The sequence below is a fragment of the Mauremys reevesii genome, linkage group 3, assembly GCF_016161935.1.
Source record: "Mauremys reevesii isolate NIE-2019 linkage group 3, ASM1616193v1, whole genome shotgun sequence".
Taxonomy (NCBI): domain Eukaryota; kingdom Metazoa; phylum Chordata; order Testudines; family Geoemydidae; genus Mauremys; species Mauremys reevesii.
In genome coordinates this window covers 117,391,659-117,412,872 of record NC_052625.1, presented here as the reverse complement: position 1 = coordinate 117,412,872, position 21,214 = coordinate 117,391,659, and the positions used below count along the sequence as shown (strand labels likewise).

Here is a 21,214-nt window from a genome sequence, read left to right as displayed (position 1 = left end):
TCTAAAGGATTAATTCCTATAACTAGAAGCTATAGCAGACTTATAAACCTCTGTGGACCAACCACTTATATGGGGATATGTAATACACACTGAACAGCGAGTTACACAACCAAATTCAGAAGGATTTTGATCATTCCGAAGCTTACTCTAGCTGCCCTCAAATATAATTCAGTACAGACAAATATAAATAATTAGTTGGAAAATCAGGAGTCCACCTAGGGAACTTATGCTATAAGAAACAATCATCCAAGAGATTGATCAAGGAAAACGACATGTATTATCATTTTCTAAACATTAGTTCAGCACCACTCTTCTGAAGACAGACAATAGATTTCTGAGAGAGATGAAGTTCAGAATTTATTTTGTAGAGTACTTTTTAGATCCCATTTGGAATGTCATCTGCAGCACTAGCCACCATACCACTAGATGGGAAATGCAGGCAAAACTATTACACATGAAGGATAAACAACATGCGGAATAGGTTACTGGAAAATTGCTTGACAAAAATTGATTGACGCAAAGAAAAATTCAGTGCTAGTTTAGATTTATTTCTGAAGGAGGAGGGGATTGAAAGATGTGCTGAAAAAGCAAGAAGGTGGATTTAATACAAACAAAAAAAGATGATAGTTTGAATTTCCTTCATCTGCTTCTACAGCTTCTCTTGTTCTCTGCCTGTGATGTCAAGTACTTCTTGAAAGGCAGGGGGTGGAGAGGTTACAGTATTATTAACATGCAAAAAATGTACCACTTCAAACTAGGTTTGGGTGTAACAACAGCCTGTTGCTGTGCCATTGCTAGGGAGATCTAAATTTAGGAATGCACTTGAGTTACAAGGCATGGTGTTACACAATTGATGCAGTCTGGCTGGAGGAGGAAGACATTGTGAGAGTCTCTTATCCACACAGACCTTCCCAGATGCTCCAAACAGTGACATTAGTGCTGACTCTGAAAGAACTTGTCTGCTCATCCATCAGCTCTAAGAAGAGGAGGTAAGGAAAGTGCCAAAATACTGCCATCAATATTGTGTGTTGGGGAGAGGATACGTAGAAGTAAAAATAACTAGTGGGGGTGAATGTCAAAAGGTTTGGAAATGGTTTGGTTCAGATAATGTGCCTAAAGTTCAGATGATTATACAAAGCTTATCTGTACTTATCAAAACCCCTGCTGTCTGGAAATCCCAGGAAAAGAGCTTTCAGGGGAGACGTGATATTGTCTGGTTTTGTGAAATATTACAATAGCCTTTCTTACCTAATGATTCTGGTCTTGACAGAAACAAGGAAGTACACAGAGATGTACAGGGGGGAAAAGAAAAGAAAAAAGAAAACCAAACTGACTAAAACAAAAGTTAATTTAGTTTATCAGAACCTCAGAGAAAATTTCATTCAGGTTCAGCATAAGTTTTGGGTAAAAGTCTGTACTTAATTTTATGAAAACCAGCTTGCACACCTTAAACTCACATAATTTATATTTTTAAAGAGACATGATAAACCAAAAATTATATTTAAAAAATAAAGCTAATTTCCTTATCTGTTAAGAACACTTTTCTTGAAACCAGAGTGAAATCCTGGCCCTAGTAAAGTCAATCAAAATTTTGCAACTGACTTTAGTGGGGGCCAGGATTTCACTCAAAATGTTAAGACTAATTATTTTTTCTCTTTATGCTGTTCCATTCCTTTTTTGCATTTCTCTTAGCATGGGGAATAAAATTAGACTGGTCAGTTGAACTTTGGGTTCTAGTCATTTTCACATGCATTAGCAAAATTCTGCAGTGTTGGGTTGAAACACTGAAGGGGAATTAAAAGAATCTTCATGGTAACATTTCTATTGATATTAAGTTTCAAGGACACAGAGGTTTTTTAAATGAAATCTAAATTTGGGATCAAATTTGACTTGAAAAGCCCCTTTAAAAGCCATTTCTTAAATGGGTTTGTCCTTTTTGATCCAATTATTTTTTCTGAGGGAAGTAACACTGTCTGTGTTAATCAAGTTACTGAAAAGTCCATAAAGGTCACGAAAATCCAAATCAAATTGATCTGATGTTTGCAGAACTGCTACTTTTCACATGTAAGCCTTTTTGTTTGGCTTACCTGGGCAGGTCTGGGGCAAAATTAAGTACAGTAACCACTGCAATTCTTTTTTACACTGTACCTTTTCATTTCAGTCGACCAGTACAATATAATATTTTCTTAGACTAAGCAAGTGAAGGAATAATGAGGCACAGAGGTCACTGGCAACACACTAAAACTTGAGCTCCTGGTGAATCTGTACTGCCTGATTTTGTCTTTGAAGCTATTTTACTGTGTTCAAACCCGAATCTCAAATATTATTTGGAAGCTTTGAAGATTGCTACATGTAGATATTTGCTAGAGCTGTGGAAAGTATGCAAGTAGCACTATCACATCTGAAATTCCTGGTGCTTTCATGTGACCCACACAAGAGTTCATGATTTCCCCGTGGGGTGATTACAGACTTTCCATTTCATGGCTGTGTTGAATTAAGCACAAAAACTGTTTGTTAATAACATGGGGCCATATGCTCCCCTCACTAAACAACACAGAGGGGAGCAAAAGAATACAAATACCAGTTTAATGAAGCCAGGAAGTACACGCAGGGGGAAAAGATAGGTGGCATGCTAGCCTTTGCTATGTAGCCAAGAATAGCTCCTTTACTTGGACAATGGGAAATCAGGGTGTGTGGCTGGTGGGGAAAAGAGCCAGAGAGGAGCCACTGTGTGTGGCATGATCACCTGAGAAAGGGTCATAAAGTGCACAGAAAATTGCTGCAGTGGCTAATGCTGATTGGGTTTGTATTCACCTGCTTGTGGCTACAACTCCTACTCAAGAGGGGTAGGAGCACACAGCCAAGTAGGTGAGGTAACATCAACACTGGCGGTGCTGTCTGCATTTGGGCAGCACAGGGGACAGGATGGAAAGGGTATGGAATGATACCTTGGAGGGTGTATGCATCTGACCAGGAATCTCTGTGGTTTGGGAAAAGGAGATGCCTAGCCAATAGAGAAATTGTAGGTCTTGACGCCTGCTCCTTCTGAAGCAGTGCTAGCCTTGCCTCTGTAAGGGAATATGGCATAATTGTATCTCAAAGAGCAACACATCTTTATCCAAGTAAGTTTTCCCAGTCATGGCGTTTTTACATGGAAGGGGCTGCTAATTACATGTGGCAATTTGGAAAACTAAAAAAATTTAAAAAAAAATAAAACCCCCACTTATTTGAAATACTTGGTTTGGTTTTGTTAGGTAAATTTTGGTGACTGCTTATTTTTAATGTAGTTTCTCTGTTGTGCTAATTTGAACAAATATAATGTTAAATGATTGAAATCTGCATAATGAAACCCCATGCAAATCTATATGTATTTAAATCCAGTGTTCTAAAATTTAATAGGTTCTTTCCAATGACTGGTTAATTTTTTCCTCTCATCACTAAAATAAAAGAATTGCAGAAGTGCCTCATTTCATTAGATAAAATGTCAAGGGCTTTCTGAAAGAGTGAAGAGTTAGACTTTTCCTCATCATAGCTAAATCATTAGTGTTTATTGCTAAAACTTGTAATCTAAACCAATCAGCTTATTGCTTTGAAACCTTGTTCATATAATCTCATCATTTTTCTATCTTTACAGTGGATTTAGGGAGGTACTAAAATAACTTGTTTTACATACTCTAAACCCCCCAAATGTACTTTTAAAAAATCACATTTATTTAATAAAAGATATTTCTACAGGATATCTAGTTAAAGATTTCTAGATTATTTCCAACAGATTCCTTGTGAAAGGTGGGTTAAAACATAACACACTGCATTATGGTATTTCCAACAGAGACATTGGTCTATTTTCCTTTCACACTATCTCTTGCCTGGAACATTTAAGATAGAGTTTAGACTCATTTGCTGTCTTCTATGCCACATAATAGAGAGGAAAATATGAACCACAACAAATACGAGCTGATATGAGCACACATTGCATGTAGTATATTGATTTGAAATGCTTTCTGTTGTATTTAAAACTGTTGGTTCACTTGCATTAGAATTCACTTGTTTTAAACTTAAAATGATTTCATTGTACAAAATGGGAAAAAACGATGTACTGTATTATGAAATACCATGTGTCTGAAGGAAAAAAAGGTCACTGATAAATGGTGCCCAGATACCAGCACAGTGACATATACAAGAGAACCACACTGTCATAGGTCTCACCCCCACTCTGATCTTTAGGGTACAGATGTGGGGACCTGCATGGACACTTCTAAGCTTAATTACCAGCTTAGATCTGGTCTCACTGCCACCATCCAGAATTTCTGAGTACCTGGATCACTCCCTTTCCCCCCAAAAACCTTCCCCTCCCTGGGTAGCCTTCCTTTCTAAAACTTACTACTCTGATAAGAGGCTGGTTCCTTGATCTTTTCCACTCCGGCTGAAACTGAAACTGACTAAACAAAGGAAACTTCCCTCCTTCCTTTTGAAACATCTCGTTCCCCCATTGGTTCCTCTGGTCAGGTGTCAGCTAGGCTAGGTGAACTTCTTAACCCTTTACATGTAAAAGAGGCATTAACCCTTAACTATCTGTTTATGACACACACTTCCATATATCAGGGAAGATTTATCAAAGTTTGTATTGGCTTTACTAATTTAGATACCCTTGGTTATTTCAGCCAGTGTTATATTCATGAACTGAGGCTGTAAACTGGAATTTCTCCTTGAGCCAGTCAGATGCCATATGTCATATACAGCATGTTAGCTAGATGCACATTTCTAACAAAAGCCAATTTAGCCTCCAGCATGAGTTTCAGCATGAGAATCTGATGAGGTTCAACAAAGACAAGTGCAGAGTCCTGCACTTAGGACGGAAGAATCCCATGCACTGCTACAGGCTGGGGACCGACTGGCTAAGTGGCAGTTCTGCCGAAAAGGACCTGGGTATTACAGTGGAGGAGAAGCTGGATAAGAAGGTTAACGGCATATTGGGCTGCATTAGCAGGAGTGTTGCCAGCAGATCAATGGAAGTGATCATTCCCCTCTATTCCGGATTGGTGAGGCCACATCTGGAGTACTGCATCCAGTTTTGGGCCCCCCACTACAGAAATGATGTGGACAAGTTAGAGAGAGTCCAGAGGAGGGCAACAAAAATGATTAGGGGGCTGGGGCACATGACTTCTGAGGAGAGGCTGAGGGAACTGGGATTGTTTAGTCTGCAGAAGAGAAGAATGAGGGGGGATTTGATAGCAGCTTTCAACTACCTGAAAGGGGGTTCCAAAGAGGATGGATCTAGACTGTTCTCAGTGGTACCAGATGACAGAACAAGGAGAAATGGTCTCAAGTTGCAGTGGGGGAGGCCTAGGTTGGATATTAGGAAAAAACTATTTCACTAGGAGGCTGGTGAACACTGGAATAGGTTACCTAGGGAGATGGTTGAATCTCCATCCTTAGAGGTTTTAAAGGTCAGGTTTGACAAAGCCCTGGCTGGGATGATTTAGTTGGTGTTGGTCCAGCTTTGAGCAGGGGGTTGGACTAGATGACCTCCTGAGGTCTCTTCCAACCCTAATCTTCTATGGGTACGTCCAGACTACCCGCCTTTTCGGCGGGTAGCGATCGATTTCTCGGGGATCGATATATCGCGTCTCATCTAGACGTGATATATCGATCCCCGAACGCGCCCCCTTTCGACTCTGGAACTCCACCAGCGTGAACGGCGGTAGTGGAGTCGACGGGGGAGTCGCGGACGTCGATCCCGCGCCGTGAGGACCCAAGGTAAATCGATCTGAGATACTTCGACTTCAGCTATGCTATTCACGTAGCTGAAGTTGCGTATCTTAGATCAATTCCCCCCCCAGTGTAGACCAGCCCTATGATTCTATGATTCTATGAAATGCGGTTTGTGGGAAGAAAACAAAGCAAACTGGTGAGCAGAAACAACAAAACCACACACAGAACAGCAAGGAACTAAACACATGTGGCAGGACTTCTAGTTCTAATGAGGAAAGGAATGCAACAGAGTTAGAGGAAGTGGGCGAGAACACAGAGACAGGAGCATATTAAGGTCAGAGTGAACAGGACCATGGATAATGAGCCTGTTCAAGCACAACCAGTGCCCCTACTTTCCCTAGATGGCAATACATGGAGATGAGAGCAATGCTTCCAAATCCGTATGAAAATTCTAAAGGCAGATAAAATACAGGATTTAAAAGGGGCTATGTCCCTTCATGCTATGGCTGAGGAAGCTCCTGAAGTACAAAACACTAGTTGAACTATGTACCTACCAAGACCTTTGTATTTACTTTTTTTTTTTAAACTCAGTATTGTTATTTTTTGTTCCTCAGTCCTGGTTGCTTCACTGCCTTTGTAAAACTGGCCTGAAACTGGCAATTTCAAAATCCCCCATTGCACTTTGTGGAGTATGATCCAGAATAGCATTAACTTTTTTAAAAGAGTCAGCCAAATCAGCAGAGTAATTATTTGGTCTTTCCCTTCCAGACTGGGTGAGCAGCCTGGTCAGTTGCACCCAGAAGTTAATATCAGAGGGAATTGCAAAGCCCACCCTTGAAGAACATATAAGGGTTTGCAATGCCTAACCTTATTTCCCCCACATGTGAGATTTGCAACAACAGATTAGATTAGAGGTAGCAGTGACAGGTGGGGATGGATGGAATTTAATACATAATAATACTTAGTAATTATCCAAGGTCCACTAAAGAAAGTGGTCAGTCTTTTCTAATGGACACTGGATCTGGAGGAGACAGAGATTTTCATCTGAAAATATCAAAATACTTCACAAAGAGGGGTAGCTACGTCCATTTTTTCTGATGAGGTACCTGAAGTACAAAGAGGTTGAGACCAGGGCGAGATCACATAATATATCAGTGGCAGAACTGAGAACCGTACATAGATATATATACTGACCACCTCAATCGAGGGAATTCATAAACCATATTCCTTTTCATCAACTGTTGGATTGCCCCATGCCCCTCTTCTGGTGCAGTCCTTATCCTAACATTGACATTTCAAGCTCTGAACAATGGCTAATCTATTTCCGGGTATAAACAATAGTTGGATGAGTGGATTCTCAGTCTCTCTGAACCAGTGTGCTCAGGCCTACACTGTGCTCTCTTTCCATCCTGAGAAATTGTGATAAATGAAGCAGGTTGGGGGGGATGGGTAGCTTCTTTTTATGGACAGCCAGCCAGCCAGCCATAAAATTCCTCTTAGTAGCTGTTCTCTACTTGCTTTACCTTGACAGAAGTATTCCTCTACTTCTACACTTTTTCTTTGTTGTCAACCCATTTTTAATCCATAGAAGGGCTGTATTCTTGCTAACCGGCTAACAAATTTACCTGTAAAGGGTTAACAAGCCCACTGGTAAAAGGAAAGGAGCGGGCACCTGACAAAAAGAGCCAATGGGAGAGCTGGAACTTTTTAAAATTGGGGGAAAAAACTTCCCTTTGTCTGTGTTGTGTAGGTCTCCGGGAAATAGGGGAACAGGGAGCAGTTATGCTAGTGAGAAGCTGAAGGCCAGATATGAAAATCATCAGATCATATCTAGAACTTCTAATTTAGATATGTAAGTAGATTAGGAATGTTTAGAAAGATGCGATTAAGTTTATTTCTATTTATTTCTTATTGGCTTGTGGACTCCTCTGTGCTAACCCCAAATGCTTTGGTTTTGCTTGTAACCTTTACACTGGATCTCAAGAAGGTTATTCTTGATGTTTAAAGTTTGTAAGTGTTTTTTTTTAAATCTAGCAAAAGCCTAAGTTCCAGATGTATTTTCTTTCTTTTTGATTTTAATAAAATTTACCTTTTTAAGAATAGGATTGGATTTTTGGTGTCCTAAGAGATTTGTGGATATGTTGTTTAATTAGCTGGTGGCAACAGCTGATTTCCTTTGTTTTCTTTCTTAGCTCTTCCCCAGAGGGGGGCGTGAAATGGCTTGAGGGTACCCCACAGGGAGGAATTCCCAAGTGCTCCTTCCTGGGTCCAAAGGGGTTTTTTGCACTTGGATAGTGACAGCATCTACCCATCCAAGGTCAGAGAGAAGCTGTAACCCTGGGACTTTAATACAAGCCTGGAGTGGCCAGTATTAATTTTTAGAATCCTTGCGGGCCCCCACCTTCTGCATTCGAAGTGCCAGAGTGGAGAATCAGCCTTGACAGAAGTATTCCTCTACTTCTACACTTTTTCTTTGTTGCCAACCTGTCTTTAATCCATAGAAGGGCTGTATTCCTGCTAACTGGCTAATAAATTTCCTAATCTGCTTCCTGTGTGCGATTTTAGCAGAAGTCCTACATTAAATAAATGATGCACTAATTCTTGTTTATGCCAACAATTTAGTTAACACTTGATTTCAAATAATTAATTATCATTTGAAAAGGCCTCTCTGATCTTTCCTTATCATATAACACTCATTAGTTGGTTAGTGCTTGTTCAAGTGCTAGTTATTCTTACTGTCACCTAGGTCAGTGGTTTATTACTCAACTATTTCCCCCCAGCTCCAGAATAAGACTTCATGGACTACAGTCCCCCTGAGCACCAATGCCTCCTTTCTCAAACATAGATGTCATACTGCTGGCAAAATATCAGCTATTTATATCAGACTTTTGTTAGTAGCTCTTCCTTCTTCATTTCCTTCAAAATTCTTGAATGAATACCATTCCGTCCTGGTGACCAGACCTTGAGCCTTAAAAAGAAATTAGTTGTGTGATTCTCTGCATACAATATGTCCCCAATTTGTGTTTGCCAAATGGGTGCCTAATTTGCACTCACAGTTACTGTAATTGCAAGCATAAGTGATCGAATGACACACACAAATGACCAGTGAGACACATAAATGATCATTTCCATGTGCAATCTCAGTAATTGCTCATAATTTTGAAAATCAGGAACTTAATATTAATTTGATACTAGTTCATGTTGTACAACAGTTATATTTAAAGATTTCCCTTATCACACAACAAATGGAGCAGTCTTTTTCCATTATGTCTTTTTTCCATTATGGTTAATTGGTGGATAACAGCATTTAGTGCTTAACACAGTAGGAACCTCCTTTTGCTGATAAGCAGGGTTCAAATGTTTTGCCTCAAGTAGGCAGGACTGCAATCTATTTATATACTATAATGTGTCTCACAATAACCACAGATTTATACTCTTGTCAAACAAGGGAACAGTGTATTTATAGAGAAATATTCATCCAACTTCATTTGGGGCAATGAGATAACCAGTCATCTGACTATTTTTGGCCAATTTTTATGATATTGTAGTTGTTTTAAGTCATGAGGCTTCAGTCCCATCTATTTTTCTCTTACACTGTGAAACTTCTAGATAGTATAAAAGTAAATCCCCTATGAGAGATTATCAGGAAGTGCCATGGTGTGACTGAATGACTGCACAGTATTTTATGAATGCTGTTACGGTCTTGCTGCCTTGTCCATTCTCACATGCTATGTCAGGCAACAGAAGAGAATGACATGGAGTTTACTGGTTTCAGAGGCTTTAGACAATCATTAGAAGGGGAGACAGAGAAATGGTATAGAACCAGAAATGCAAGCTACAGTAATATTTTCAAAGTGATTGAATATAGTCCTATTTTAATAACAGAATTAGTATTACATCAATTACATTATTATTAGGTGAGTAAATTACAAAATGCCATGGCAGAACAATTAAAGATGATCTTTTTTAGGGGGGCTGACTGTTTATCTTTTACTTACTTAACTGATGTCTAAGTCTGTAAATTTAATAAACAGAGCAAGATATATTGTTTACAACTACAATGAATTATATAGTAACATTCCTAAATAGCAATTGCTGAAATAATAATCCACCATTGTCATTTAATAATAATGATGCTCATTTACATTTATGTAGCACCTTACCTCCTGAAACACCCCAATGCACTTTTTTAGAAATTTAGTCCTAATCCTGCAATCTGATTCAGGCAGGAAGACCCTGGTGCCCTCCCGTAGACCCACTGAAGTCAATAATCCTCCACACAGGTCCCTGGGTAGTCCATGCAGCTCTGATTAGACACAATCAGTCTTAGGTCCCAATCCTGCAAATACTTAATCCCTGGCGTGATTTTGGTATATAGGCTTGATCCTGCTCCATCAAAATCAATGGGAAAGTAGACTCAAGACCAGTGAATGAATTGATGATGAAGAAAAGAATCAAACTTGCCTTCAATAGCTAGTGCTGCAGGCTTCTTCCTTGGATTTTGTTCTACAAGTAGATAAGGAGGCACTGTTTCCTTTTGTCCTGCGCATGAAGCGGTACAAGTTAAACAGTGTAGAAAATGAATCAAAACATTATTTTATATTATTTAGCATCTGGGTCTTTAAACACCGTGTTTCCCCTCACAACGTGTATTATTTATAACTTGGGGTACAAGCTGACAGTTTAACAGTCACTAGCAGACTAATTTCTCTCCAGAACTGTTCCTATCTAAAATATTGCATTTTGCATAAAAACTGTGCATACCCAACCAACATCATTGAAGGAAAAAGCATATCTTAACAAACAATCTATTGAAAGAGACATTCTAAGTCTCTGAGGATGATGTCATTCTAGCTGAGCACAATCCTATATTTTGCAATATTTACAGTTCAATTCTTCTTCATTATACTAAAAAAAACCCAAAAGATTAATACTTTAATGAAAAGGTCACATATTCAGAACCCTGTGTCTATAGTAAAAGCATATTTTATACAAAACAAATGATCCTCAGTTGTTCTCTCATGTCCACTTGTTATGAAAACTGTTTGAAACACTGTTCAATAATATTGTGTATTTTATCCTCAAGGACTCACCTTAATTAACCAACATCAGGTCGGTCATGCAGTGTAAACATTATCTAGCTTTTGATCCTTACTGCCTACTGAAAACCTTCGCTAGCTGGTAGGCATAGGACTAAGAGTAAGTCTATTTTATTGTGTGCAGAGAGTGTTCTTTCAAAGCTTTCCTCAAACCTTACTTATTTTCAACAAGCATTAACAACCAAACACAATTTTCCTCCCCTTGTTATTACTTATATTGTATCTTTTGTTCTGCAATGTTTGTTTGCAAAATGCTTTTTACCCCATTGTTGCTTTTTCCAGGTAAGTATTTCTATAACTGTTTTTATTGTACTAGTTTATAATAATTGTGAAAACCCCTTTGGTTTTCTGTTGTGCAAAATAAATAAATATGTTATAATACTTATATGGGCACATCTGCCTTCAACTAGCACACAAGCAGCCATTCATTGATAAGATGCCCAGCCTTATGGAGCTGTAACCTTAGCACTTCCTTTTGGACAGGGTGTCTCAGGGCATTGCTAATGAACTATAAAGTATGAATGCAGTCCAGCTCAGTAGGGATTAAAAGTTGTTTCTTCTATTAGGTACTTGGTGGCCCCTTAGGAAAGATGAATTTCGTGGATTTCCATTCCAGCTCTCACATGACAAACTCACAGCCACTCGTTGCACTAATTGATAGACTCAGAAGAGAAGCCAAGAACTGCATGGGACATGGAGACTTTGGGCTTATTTGCACAGTGCATTAGTGCATGCCAGCTGAGGTGTAAATTCTAGTGTGCACCAGAGTTTTGCGCACTAACTGTCCATGGTGACCCTGATGGTGCGCACTACAAGTTCCCTAAGGCATGTTGATGTAGTACCATTTCAAAGAGTACTACATCAACGTTCACCAAGGAGCTTTTACTGTGCTAGCAGTCAGTGCATGATATGCTGGTGCACACTAGAATTTACACCCCAGCTGGTGTGCATTGATGCACAAGGTAGACAAGCCCTGAACTACTGCTGTTCAAGATGAAGTCCCCTCCACTGACAAAGTTGTGGCATACTGGGAGTGTAGTGTGTATGAGAAACTTAACCTACTGCTGACCGAAAGGTAAACAGTGGGATACTTGCCCTAGAGTTTTCAAGTCAATGCCTTGCATCAGCACTAAATCCACAATATTCTTTAAAAAGCTGAAGTTTACAATGATATGCAAATTATTTGTAAACATGCAGTTTAGCTCAGGGGTTCCAAAACTGTGGTACATGTAACATTAATGGTACATGAATTTAATGTTCCACCAATTCACTTCACATCAATTGTTTTAAAAGGTGGTATATGAACCAATAAGTTTTGAGAACCTCTAATAGCACATCAAATAGCATAAAATGTCACACAGAGCTGCCCAAAATTTAGCAGTAATGCCTGAACCATTAAAACAAATGCTGAAATCTCAGGTTTCATCAAGAATGCTGTAATTTCAGCAAAAAACCAACAACAACAACAACAAGAAGAGGATTATTAAAGCTCATACATAGAATCACTTTAGTTTCATGTCAGTGAATTAAGGAAGGGCAAATTTTAGGAATTCAGATGTTATCAATAGTTTTCCAAACCCTTGGGGTCTAATAATCAGGCTTGAAATCAAGGTGAAAGCTGAAAGTGTAGAATAGGAGGGAGAAGGAGAATTCAAATCTTTTCTACTTTCAAAAAGTTTTGGTGCCAGTTTTGGGCTAAAGTTCAAGTTAGTATTCTTTTTTAATTCTAACTAGTTTGCCCATCTCTAAGTGGAAAAAAAAGACAAATTATACAATTAGAACTAACTGCTTTTTGTGAGGGATGATAAAGGGCAGCCACTCAGAATGTTGAGTAGGTTAGTAATTAAGAAGGATAGTCGGTCATTTGGACTGCACTGTGCACTTTCTGCACTGTAATGGAAAGTACTGCTTGGGAGAGAGTTTTAGCTCCTATCAGTCAATGTACAGGACAGCAGCGGCGGATTTAGAGTTAGTGGGGCCCTGAGCGCAGCTTCATTTTCACCCTCCTCCCCCGGCTCAGAACCCAGCCAAGAAAAAGAACATTTTTTCTTATTTCCCCCTGCCCATTTTTCATTCTTTTCCCCGCCTTGATTGGGGGTTGGGGTGCAGGAGAGGGTGCAGGGGTCAGGCTCTGGGAGGGAGTTTGCGTGCAGGGTCTGGGCTTGGGTGTGCAGACTCTGGGAGGAAATTTGGGTGTGGGCTCTGGGCTGGGCAGGGGGTTGGGATGTGGGAGGGGTGAAGGCTGCAGGCTCTTGGAGGAAGTTTGGGTATGGGGTGTGGGCCCTGGGCTGGGGCTGAGGGTTGGCGTCCAGTAGAGGTCAGGGGGATGGCACACTCCTCTGGCAGTGGCCCTTGGAGAGGGGGTGGGGGTCTCTGTGTGCCACTGCCAGCAAGCGCCACCCCCACAGCTCCCACTGGCTGCAGTTCCCAGCCAATGGGAGCTGCAGAGTTGGAGCTTAGGGCAGGGGCAATGCGCAGAGACACCCATCTAGGGGCTGCAGGGATATGCTGGCTGCTTCCGGGAGCGGCACAGAGAGAGGGAGGCAGCAAAGGCAGGGTGCTTCCTTAGTCATGCTGTGCTGCTGCTGGCATGTCTCTGCATGCCCCTGGCGGGAAGGGGCAGCGGGTCTCCGTGTGCTGCCTGGGGCGGGGGCAGTGCATGGAGCCACCTCCCCCCCCCCCACACACACACACCAGGGGCATGCAGAGACATGCCAGCAGCCAGCCGCTTTTGGGAGTGGCATGGGGCTACTGGCCACGGAATGCAGACAGTCTGCCAGCCTGAGCCCTGCTGTGCTGCTGGCCGGGATTCAGGGGCAGGTATCAGATGAGATTTGTCCTGCATTTTCGGGGGCCCCCTTTCATTGGGGACCCCATGCCACCGCACTGTTTGTTTCATGGTAAATCCTCCTCTGCAGGACAGTCCTATTACTTCACTGTTCCTTGTTTTATCAAAAGTTCTAATGACTCCACCAATGTTAGTTAGTATAATCCCAATGTTATACCATTTACCACTAATGACTTGTCAAGTTCTTTTTTATAGTTTTACACAAGTTTTAAGCAAATCCGTTATTAAAATTGACCACCTGACCTACGTATGAGGGTGTTTAAAACACCAAAGCTTCAACTCCACAGATCAAAAAGTCTCCCTAAGGCCAGAATGTTTGTTCTGAGCAGGTTTCCATATATCCTGATAAAAAGCTGCTTTAATGTTTCCATGTGATATTAAATGTCTACCTATTCACTTTGATGGGAAGGCAAAGGACAGTAGCCAAATAAAAATTTCATCCATTCTTTTGATGAAATATGTTAAAAAGAAATCTAAGTCAAATTCCTTCTTTTCTCTCTCTGTGGCAAGTCATAAAACAGAAATTATTTTGCTACTGCACAGAGAATTCAGAAACAGCAATGCAGAATTGGTTATACCTGATTAGACCATCCAGCCTCCTGATTTCAGCAGTGGCTAGAACTGGACAACAATTTCTGCTGTAAATGAGGGGAAGGCAGGTTTTTTTTTTTTTTTTTTTAACTGCGACCGGAGGTGATCAGATTACTTCATGAAGTGGCAGAATGTATCAAATCCTTAACAACCATTGCTATTGGTTATACAATTATCTAACCCCTTTTTCAAATGCAGCCACAGCCCTGAATTTGAACTTGGATGGCAGTGAATTTTAAAGGCTGACTAAAAATGTAAGAACATTTTATTTTGTTTTAAATATGTTAACTACTGTATTCATTTCAAAGGAGCCCTTTTTATTCTACTAGGGGAGAGGGCAAAATGGAAGGGTTGGCTAATTTATTTTTTGTATTCAGGGCCTGCTTTTCCTAAGAGTCAGACATGCAAGTACATGCACAAAAATGTGTGCACATTTGCATGCCCAATTTAATGAGTGACCAATTTAATGAGTGACCATAATACACCACGAGCTTGATTTTGCACAATGTTGCACGGAATGACAGCACTGTAAAACTGGAGTGATGGGTTAGAGAATGAAGTCCTGTATTTATGGCTGGCTCCTCAGAAATGCTGAGCACATATGACCCCCCTCTTGCAGCCATTAGCAGTCCAATTTTTCAATACCACTCAGGATCAGGCTCTTAATTAAATAGGTAATTGCCCAACATCCAGTGAGCCTCTAATGTAGTATGAGGTCAATCTTTCTGGAGGATAAACACTGTCATAGGCTCAGCAATTATCAGCAGTAATATAATTAATACTTTAAATTTCATAATGTTTAATTGGCTAGCTACCAAACAGAACTATTATGGTGTGTCAAAAGAGTGATTATACATTCAATATCAAATCTAAATGTTCAATATATTCCACTGTAGTTTAAAATTCTTTAAAACACCACACTCAGCTTTGGGACTCTGGGTAGAGTCCAGCAGATATCTTTTACTTAAAGCATGCTACCAAGATTTAAAAAAAATGCTAATAAAAATAATATAACAGCCTTGGGAGGTCATCCATCTATTAAGCTAAAAAAAAAGGACAGTGGGTTAAGAGTGACGGTATGGAAAAGACGTGTGCAGTTTTGGAAATGTGATATGCTGAATGCTTTTTAGGGGAGGAGAGAGGGGAAAACCTCAGTGATCATCTCCTTTATAGTCACTTCACAATATGCTGGGAGTAGAAAGGAGTAGCAACACGGCCAGCTGCTAGTTTTGATATTGTACAATTTTTGTTTTCAAATATGTTTTTAATGCAAGCATACTGAATTCTATTAAACAGAAATACTTCCTTGGAAACCCCCCCCCGCCCACCACCACCACCATGCTGCAATCAGTCAACTGGAATCTGAATGGGCATGAGTTTCCACCCTCCCACAGATCTCACTTGGCCTTTATGTGCACATCAGATGGTCCAGGTCAATGCACTACCCTTTCACCTAGCCACAAATACTGATTAAAGTTACAACTGGGAATTAGTTTGGTGGTTTCATCCTACTCTCCAATGGACATTTATCTCACACAGTTTGGCAGACTCTGCAAAGGCAAGGTTCAGGGTATTTAAGCAAGACAGACTTAAGATGTATTGGCAGAGCTTCAGATGAACCTTTCACCAGGCCTGCCTTTAGCTAGTGCCATCAGTCATGACCATAAAAATATTTAATCAGTACAGCATTGTGCAGCTAAATCTCCTTAGGTCAGTATATTCTTAGAGCTACTTTTTTCCTGAGGTTTTTACCACAGAGCTTCCAAAGTGCTTCCTTGGCTCAAATCAAATTTTGTGAAAGCTGTAGGAGGTTTTGCTGTTCAAAAGAGTGCAGAATTCTGAGGAGGGCTTTTGTCAAGATATCTGAGTATCAAGTTATACATCCTTCCTTGAGCTTAAAAAAAAATAAGGCCAAACTGCTGAGACACATACACATTTTAGCATCCTATAGGCCCAGTTCTGGCTCCATTACTCAAGCTGAATATGACTGTTCCACAAATAACTCTTTTGTACTGATTTCAACCTAGCTACTTAATGAGTAAGGAATTACTCAGCATGAGCCAGGGTGACAGAACTGGTCCTATATGAGGATTTTGATACAGACATCTGGGAAAAGGTTCTCGGAAATTGACTAAAAAGGTCAAGGTATCACTTTTAAAGGAAAAGTACACACGTTTCTGTGGCAGGTGTTGCATTGGGTTAGCATCTCACTTGTTGAGATATTATATTCCAATCTTCATTCATAGCACACAAGTTACAATTAATTTGGTTGTCTTATCCCAGTTACCATATCACAAAACCATTGCACAATTTAGCAGGTCTTAGGAGAGAGTCTTACAAATTATGTTTAGCAATGCATTTGCAGTTAGATCTTAGAGAAATGAAAAACATGGAAAAAGAAAACTCTGTGCTTGTACAATTACAGTCATTATGATGTGTTGGACAGAGGGGAGTGTAGCGGGGTGGTTACCCCACTCCTGCCCTGAAGGGCTTAAAACAGCCCTGGAAGAGAGCTGTGGCAGGGGAAAAGCTGGGCTGATTGGGGAAGCGGCGCAGCTGGGCCACACCCCAATCAGGCCACAGCTGGCCTGTAGAAAAAGGCTGGGAGCCAGAAGCCCAAGAGTCTCCCTCTAGCTGAGGAGAGAGATGGACCTAGCTGCCTGAGTGCTAAAGGGTACTGGAGTGAAGGCCCCTGGAGGTATTGGGTTGCAGGGAAAGGCAGCAGGTCTAAACCTCCCTTGTCTATGATGATTGGCTTATAGAGACTGCAGTCGGCCCCAGTGAAAGGGGGCTAGATGGTGACTGGCAGTGGCCCATAGGCTGAGGCAAGGTGGGGATAGAGGGTTGGGGGTTTCCCAGAAAGGGAAGACACATAAAGACTGGTGGAGTTATTGCCAGGGGGAAGCCCCAGGGTAAAGGGGCACCGGGTCCTGGGAGAGACACAGGGGCCATTGGCAGCGGGACACCGGCCTGCAGAGGGCACTCCAGAGACTGGAAAAGCTAATTCCCGAGACAACCAGCAGGAGGCGCTGCAGGGGTGAGTCCTGCATGCCTACAGGGAGGAACACACAAGAACTCCCACAGTGATTGGTAAATGAAAAGTTACCTTTGCCCAGTGCAGGACGTTTGAGGATTTGGCATCATACAATGAGCCATCGTATAAAACACAAGAAATTCAGCATTTTGCACATATACATACTTTTCATTATATGACATCTAGCACTCACTATCAGCAGTCAAATAAGTAAAGCAGAAATAACAGACAGACTTGAAATACTTGCTAGTAAAAAATAAGCAGAATGGAGGAGACCCATGCCTTGCTATGATGAGGTACAACATACATCAACTGATGTCCTGCAAAATCACCTCCCTAACAATTAATGAGTTATTTGCATTTGACTTTGCTTTCCACATATTATTAGTTAACAACATAATTCATTAGTCCAGTCACAACTCAGAAACAGCTTAATGCTAAACAGATGCACCAAATCCAGTATTACCCCAGGATCTCTTAAGCCTTACCTCACCCCGAAGAAAGAGTTTGTCTACAAATTCCTGATGGACAATGACAGCCTGGCACTATCAAAGCCAAGTGATGCACACCAAATCCTGACTGGTACCGCCAAACAATGGAGGAATATTTAGTGGTAATAAGCATTTGCTCAAATCAGAAGTTGTTAATTTGAATCCATATGATTCTGATTATATCAAGAATTTCTATTTTTAAAACTGTTCACACGGTTTGTACATCTCTGACCAAGTTTAGTTCCCAGAAGCAAGAGAAGAATCAAAAGACAATGGCAATTATGTCATCTAGTCTGTCCATATTTTAAAACTACCTGAGAGACTGAATCTATAATCTGAATAATTTTCTGAAATTAGTATTTCAAATATGTCAATTTTGAGTTAAATAGCAATGATCTGATTCAGTAAGCATTCTCTCTCTTCTGAAAGAGCTGGGGTTGTAGTATTATTGGAAATCATCAGGTGGCAGTGTTCTGTTTAAGTACAGTGTGGGAGTTAGATTATGTAAAAAATGCTGCAGTGCTAGTTGTGACGCGGTTCTTTTTAGAAGTGATTGCACAAGTAGAATGTGTTCTCCCTGAATCTTTCAGGCTGGAATAATTTCATACATGCATTGCTGCTGCCTACGGGATATATACCCACCCATAAAAAAGCAAAAGTTGTACTCTGAATGGTTGGGAGGGTAAGGAGAAATATAAAGGCAAAGAAATAGCTGTTTGAGGATATAAATGGTACTTGATCACAACAGAGTTTATAGTAATTTCTCCATGTGCTCCTAAACTTCCCCAGAAGAGCTCCCCTTTTTACAAGGGCCCATCTCTAGGGAGGATGGTTCAGTGGTTAGGGCACAGCATGGGATTCAGGAGATTGGAATTCAGTTCCTTACTTAGCCAAACACTGACAATGTGACCTTAAGAAACTCAGTTAGCCTCTCTGCTTCGGTTTCCCATTGGTTAAATGGGGATAGCAGCACTTTCCTAACTCACAGCCTTGTTGCAAGGATAATGCATTAAAAATTGTGATGAGCTCAAATAATATGAAGATGAGGGCCATGTAAGTTCCCAAGATGGAAGAAACCATTCTGAATCTTGATTTGCTTTGAACCTCTTTAATTTGGGCATGATTACCCAGTAAAGTGGGAAAGTCCTCTAGATGTATTAAAGGACCTTATCTTACCACACACGTGGGGCATCCTCTGACCATTTTAACATTTCCCTTTGGCTGAACATGATTTTAAACATACTTCTTGGATGAGACCATTACTACACTTCATCTAAATAAATGAATACCAGTGCTGGAAATATGGCCTCATTCTTTGGCCCTACCCAAAAACATTATGTGGTGTCAAAATATTACAGGAGTAAACTCTGAGGGACATGGATCATTTTTCCACAGTATAACTGCTGCCTAGCACCACAGTGCATATAAAAATCCCTAGCAACTACATGAATGAATAGCATTTGGAAGGCCAGGGTTCTGCTGTCAACATAAGTCAAACAGACAAGCATTGTTTAGGTCTAATGTGATGTGTGGGTGTAAGGAACTTTTGAACTGTGCATGATGCTAACTGTGTGTAGTAATATTGAGTGTTTTACAGGAAGAGGAAGGACACTGAAGTACTGAGAAGGAGGATAGCATTTGGTGAAGAAGATGAAATTAAACTTGACATTTTTTGGATAGGTATCAAGCTGTAGTGATTTTCATTTCAAGAGGCTGATGTAAGTATGTGTGCTAGAGAGTAGCTGGGCATCTCTTAAAACATGAATGGAAGAGGGAGTGGGCAACAGATAGCAAACAATAATAAAGCCTGCAGGACAGATGTAGGAGGAAAGGACCTTTACAACAAAGACAAAGGCAACAGAAGACAAGGCAGTGAAAGAATGTGTTACTTGGGCAGAGTAATTTTTCTAACTCATTTTCTCTGGATGGCACGTCATCACAGGATAAGAGGGGAGGAATTTCTGTACAAAGGGAAAATGTTTTAAGAAGCACAAAAGATGATCTTTGGTTTGGCAAAACCATATGTCAGATTCTTTTTTCAGGATTTCCCCCCTCCAGTGAACCCCTTGGGTTAACTCCATGTATTATATCTCTCCCTTTTTAATTGACAGCTCTATGGCTCTGTGAACAGAGACCATATTCTGTGCTGTTCCTTCTGGGCCTGATCTTATACCACCAAGGAAAATGTAAGCCTTGCCATTGACTTAAACAGGTAAAGAATCAGGCTCTTAATGCAGTAATGAAAATATAGGATGTGCCTGTGTAAGCTGAGGCTATGAACAAGGCCAAAGGGAAATTATAAGCAGGTCGCTGTGCAGTCTACATTTTTCATGCTATCCCACAATATTCTAGCTTTGGAAGACATGCTATAAAGGTAAATTTGCTTAGATCCTAGTAATCTTTCTCCCTATTCAACTTGAGGGAGACCTTGTGTCATCAGGAAGCTGAACTTCCTTAAGTCAATTTCAGCATGAAGTTGCAAAGTTAATGGATTGGATTTGTCATGACTCATCTACATTTTTGAGGTAAGATTTGCCTGCATTTTCTTCTCAGTTTCTGGATACATTTTTTCTCTCTGCATTATTCATCTAGAGAACGATCTAAATTCTGTAATTTTCCATACACTTTTTTCCCCACAAATTCCTAATGACTAATATTCTTCAGAGAATACTGTATGGATATACATGTCTGTAACCCACTGGTGAGTGTATCTTATGTGCCCCTCTGTATTGATCCACAGAGGTTATGAGTTGTCACAGCCACCACCTATGGAGCTTTAGCAGCTCATAGAAGTCCCCAGTTCAATTCCTAGTGCACTGGCCAAGATGGCAGCTGTCACAAACACATACAAAATGTAGTTGTGAAATGGTGTAGGTATTTTAGCATGTAACAACCTACCACAAAATAAGGACATAAAAAGTTAAGTTTCCTGAGTGTACATATGTCCTCTGCTCACAAGCACATACCTTATAACTATCAAAATTGATTTAACAATCTGCAGGCAGATGCTTCCAATGGATCGGGTTTTTATGGATGAGTTCTCCAAAACACTTCCTTCTTACCAGCATCATCTCAGCTTCAGTTAGCTGCTCTTAATTTAACTATTGACCTCAGAAAGCCATTTAGAAAGCATGAATATGATCTAAAGTTCACAGAGCCAGAGCCAGAACCAGGAAGATCACTTTTCTCAATAATCCTAGGTGCCACTATGGGCCTTTGAGACCAGTGGCAGTTGGTGTAAATTAGAGCAACCCTTAGGCTGCTCTCATTCACACAAAGTGACCAGCCTGGTATACAACCATATCTGAATTGCTTAAATGAGCACAGCTACTATCTAGACCACTCACTATAAAGCCAATACATTAGAGAGAATCCAAAATAGCTGAAAAATTAAAAGGGTTAGAAATCGCAAGAAAAATTAAAAGGTGTAGATACAAAG

General features: G+C 40.4%; 1 protein-coding gene and 1 long non-coding RNA gene across 2 annotated transcripts in view; one reads left to right on the top strand and one right to left on the bottom strand.

Moving 5' to 3' along the window:
- Positions 1–21,214, bottom strand: part of TRDN (triadin) — a 292,575-nt gene that overhangs the window by 145,516 nt on the left and 125,845 nt on the right. The window contains exon 13 of the mRNA XM_039528738.1: positions 10,177–10,254. Coding sequence (XP_039384672.1) covers positions 10,177–10,254 — 78 coding nt within the window. The remainder of the gene's footprint in view (positions 1–10,176; positions 10,255–21,214) is intronic.
- On the top strand, positions 869–20,025 carry LOC120400283. The gene is made up of 3 exons (XR_005595678.1): positions 869–989; positions 14,449–14,504; positions 19,373–20,025. It is a non-coding gene; the product is annotated as an uncharacterized LOC120400283 (long non-coding RNA).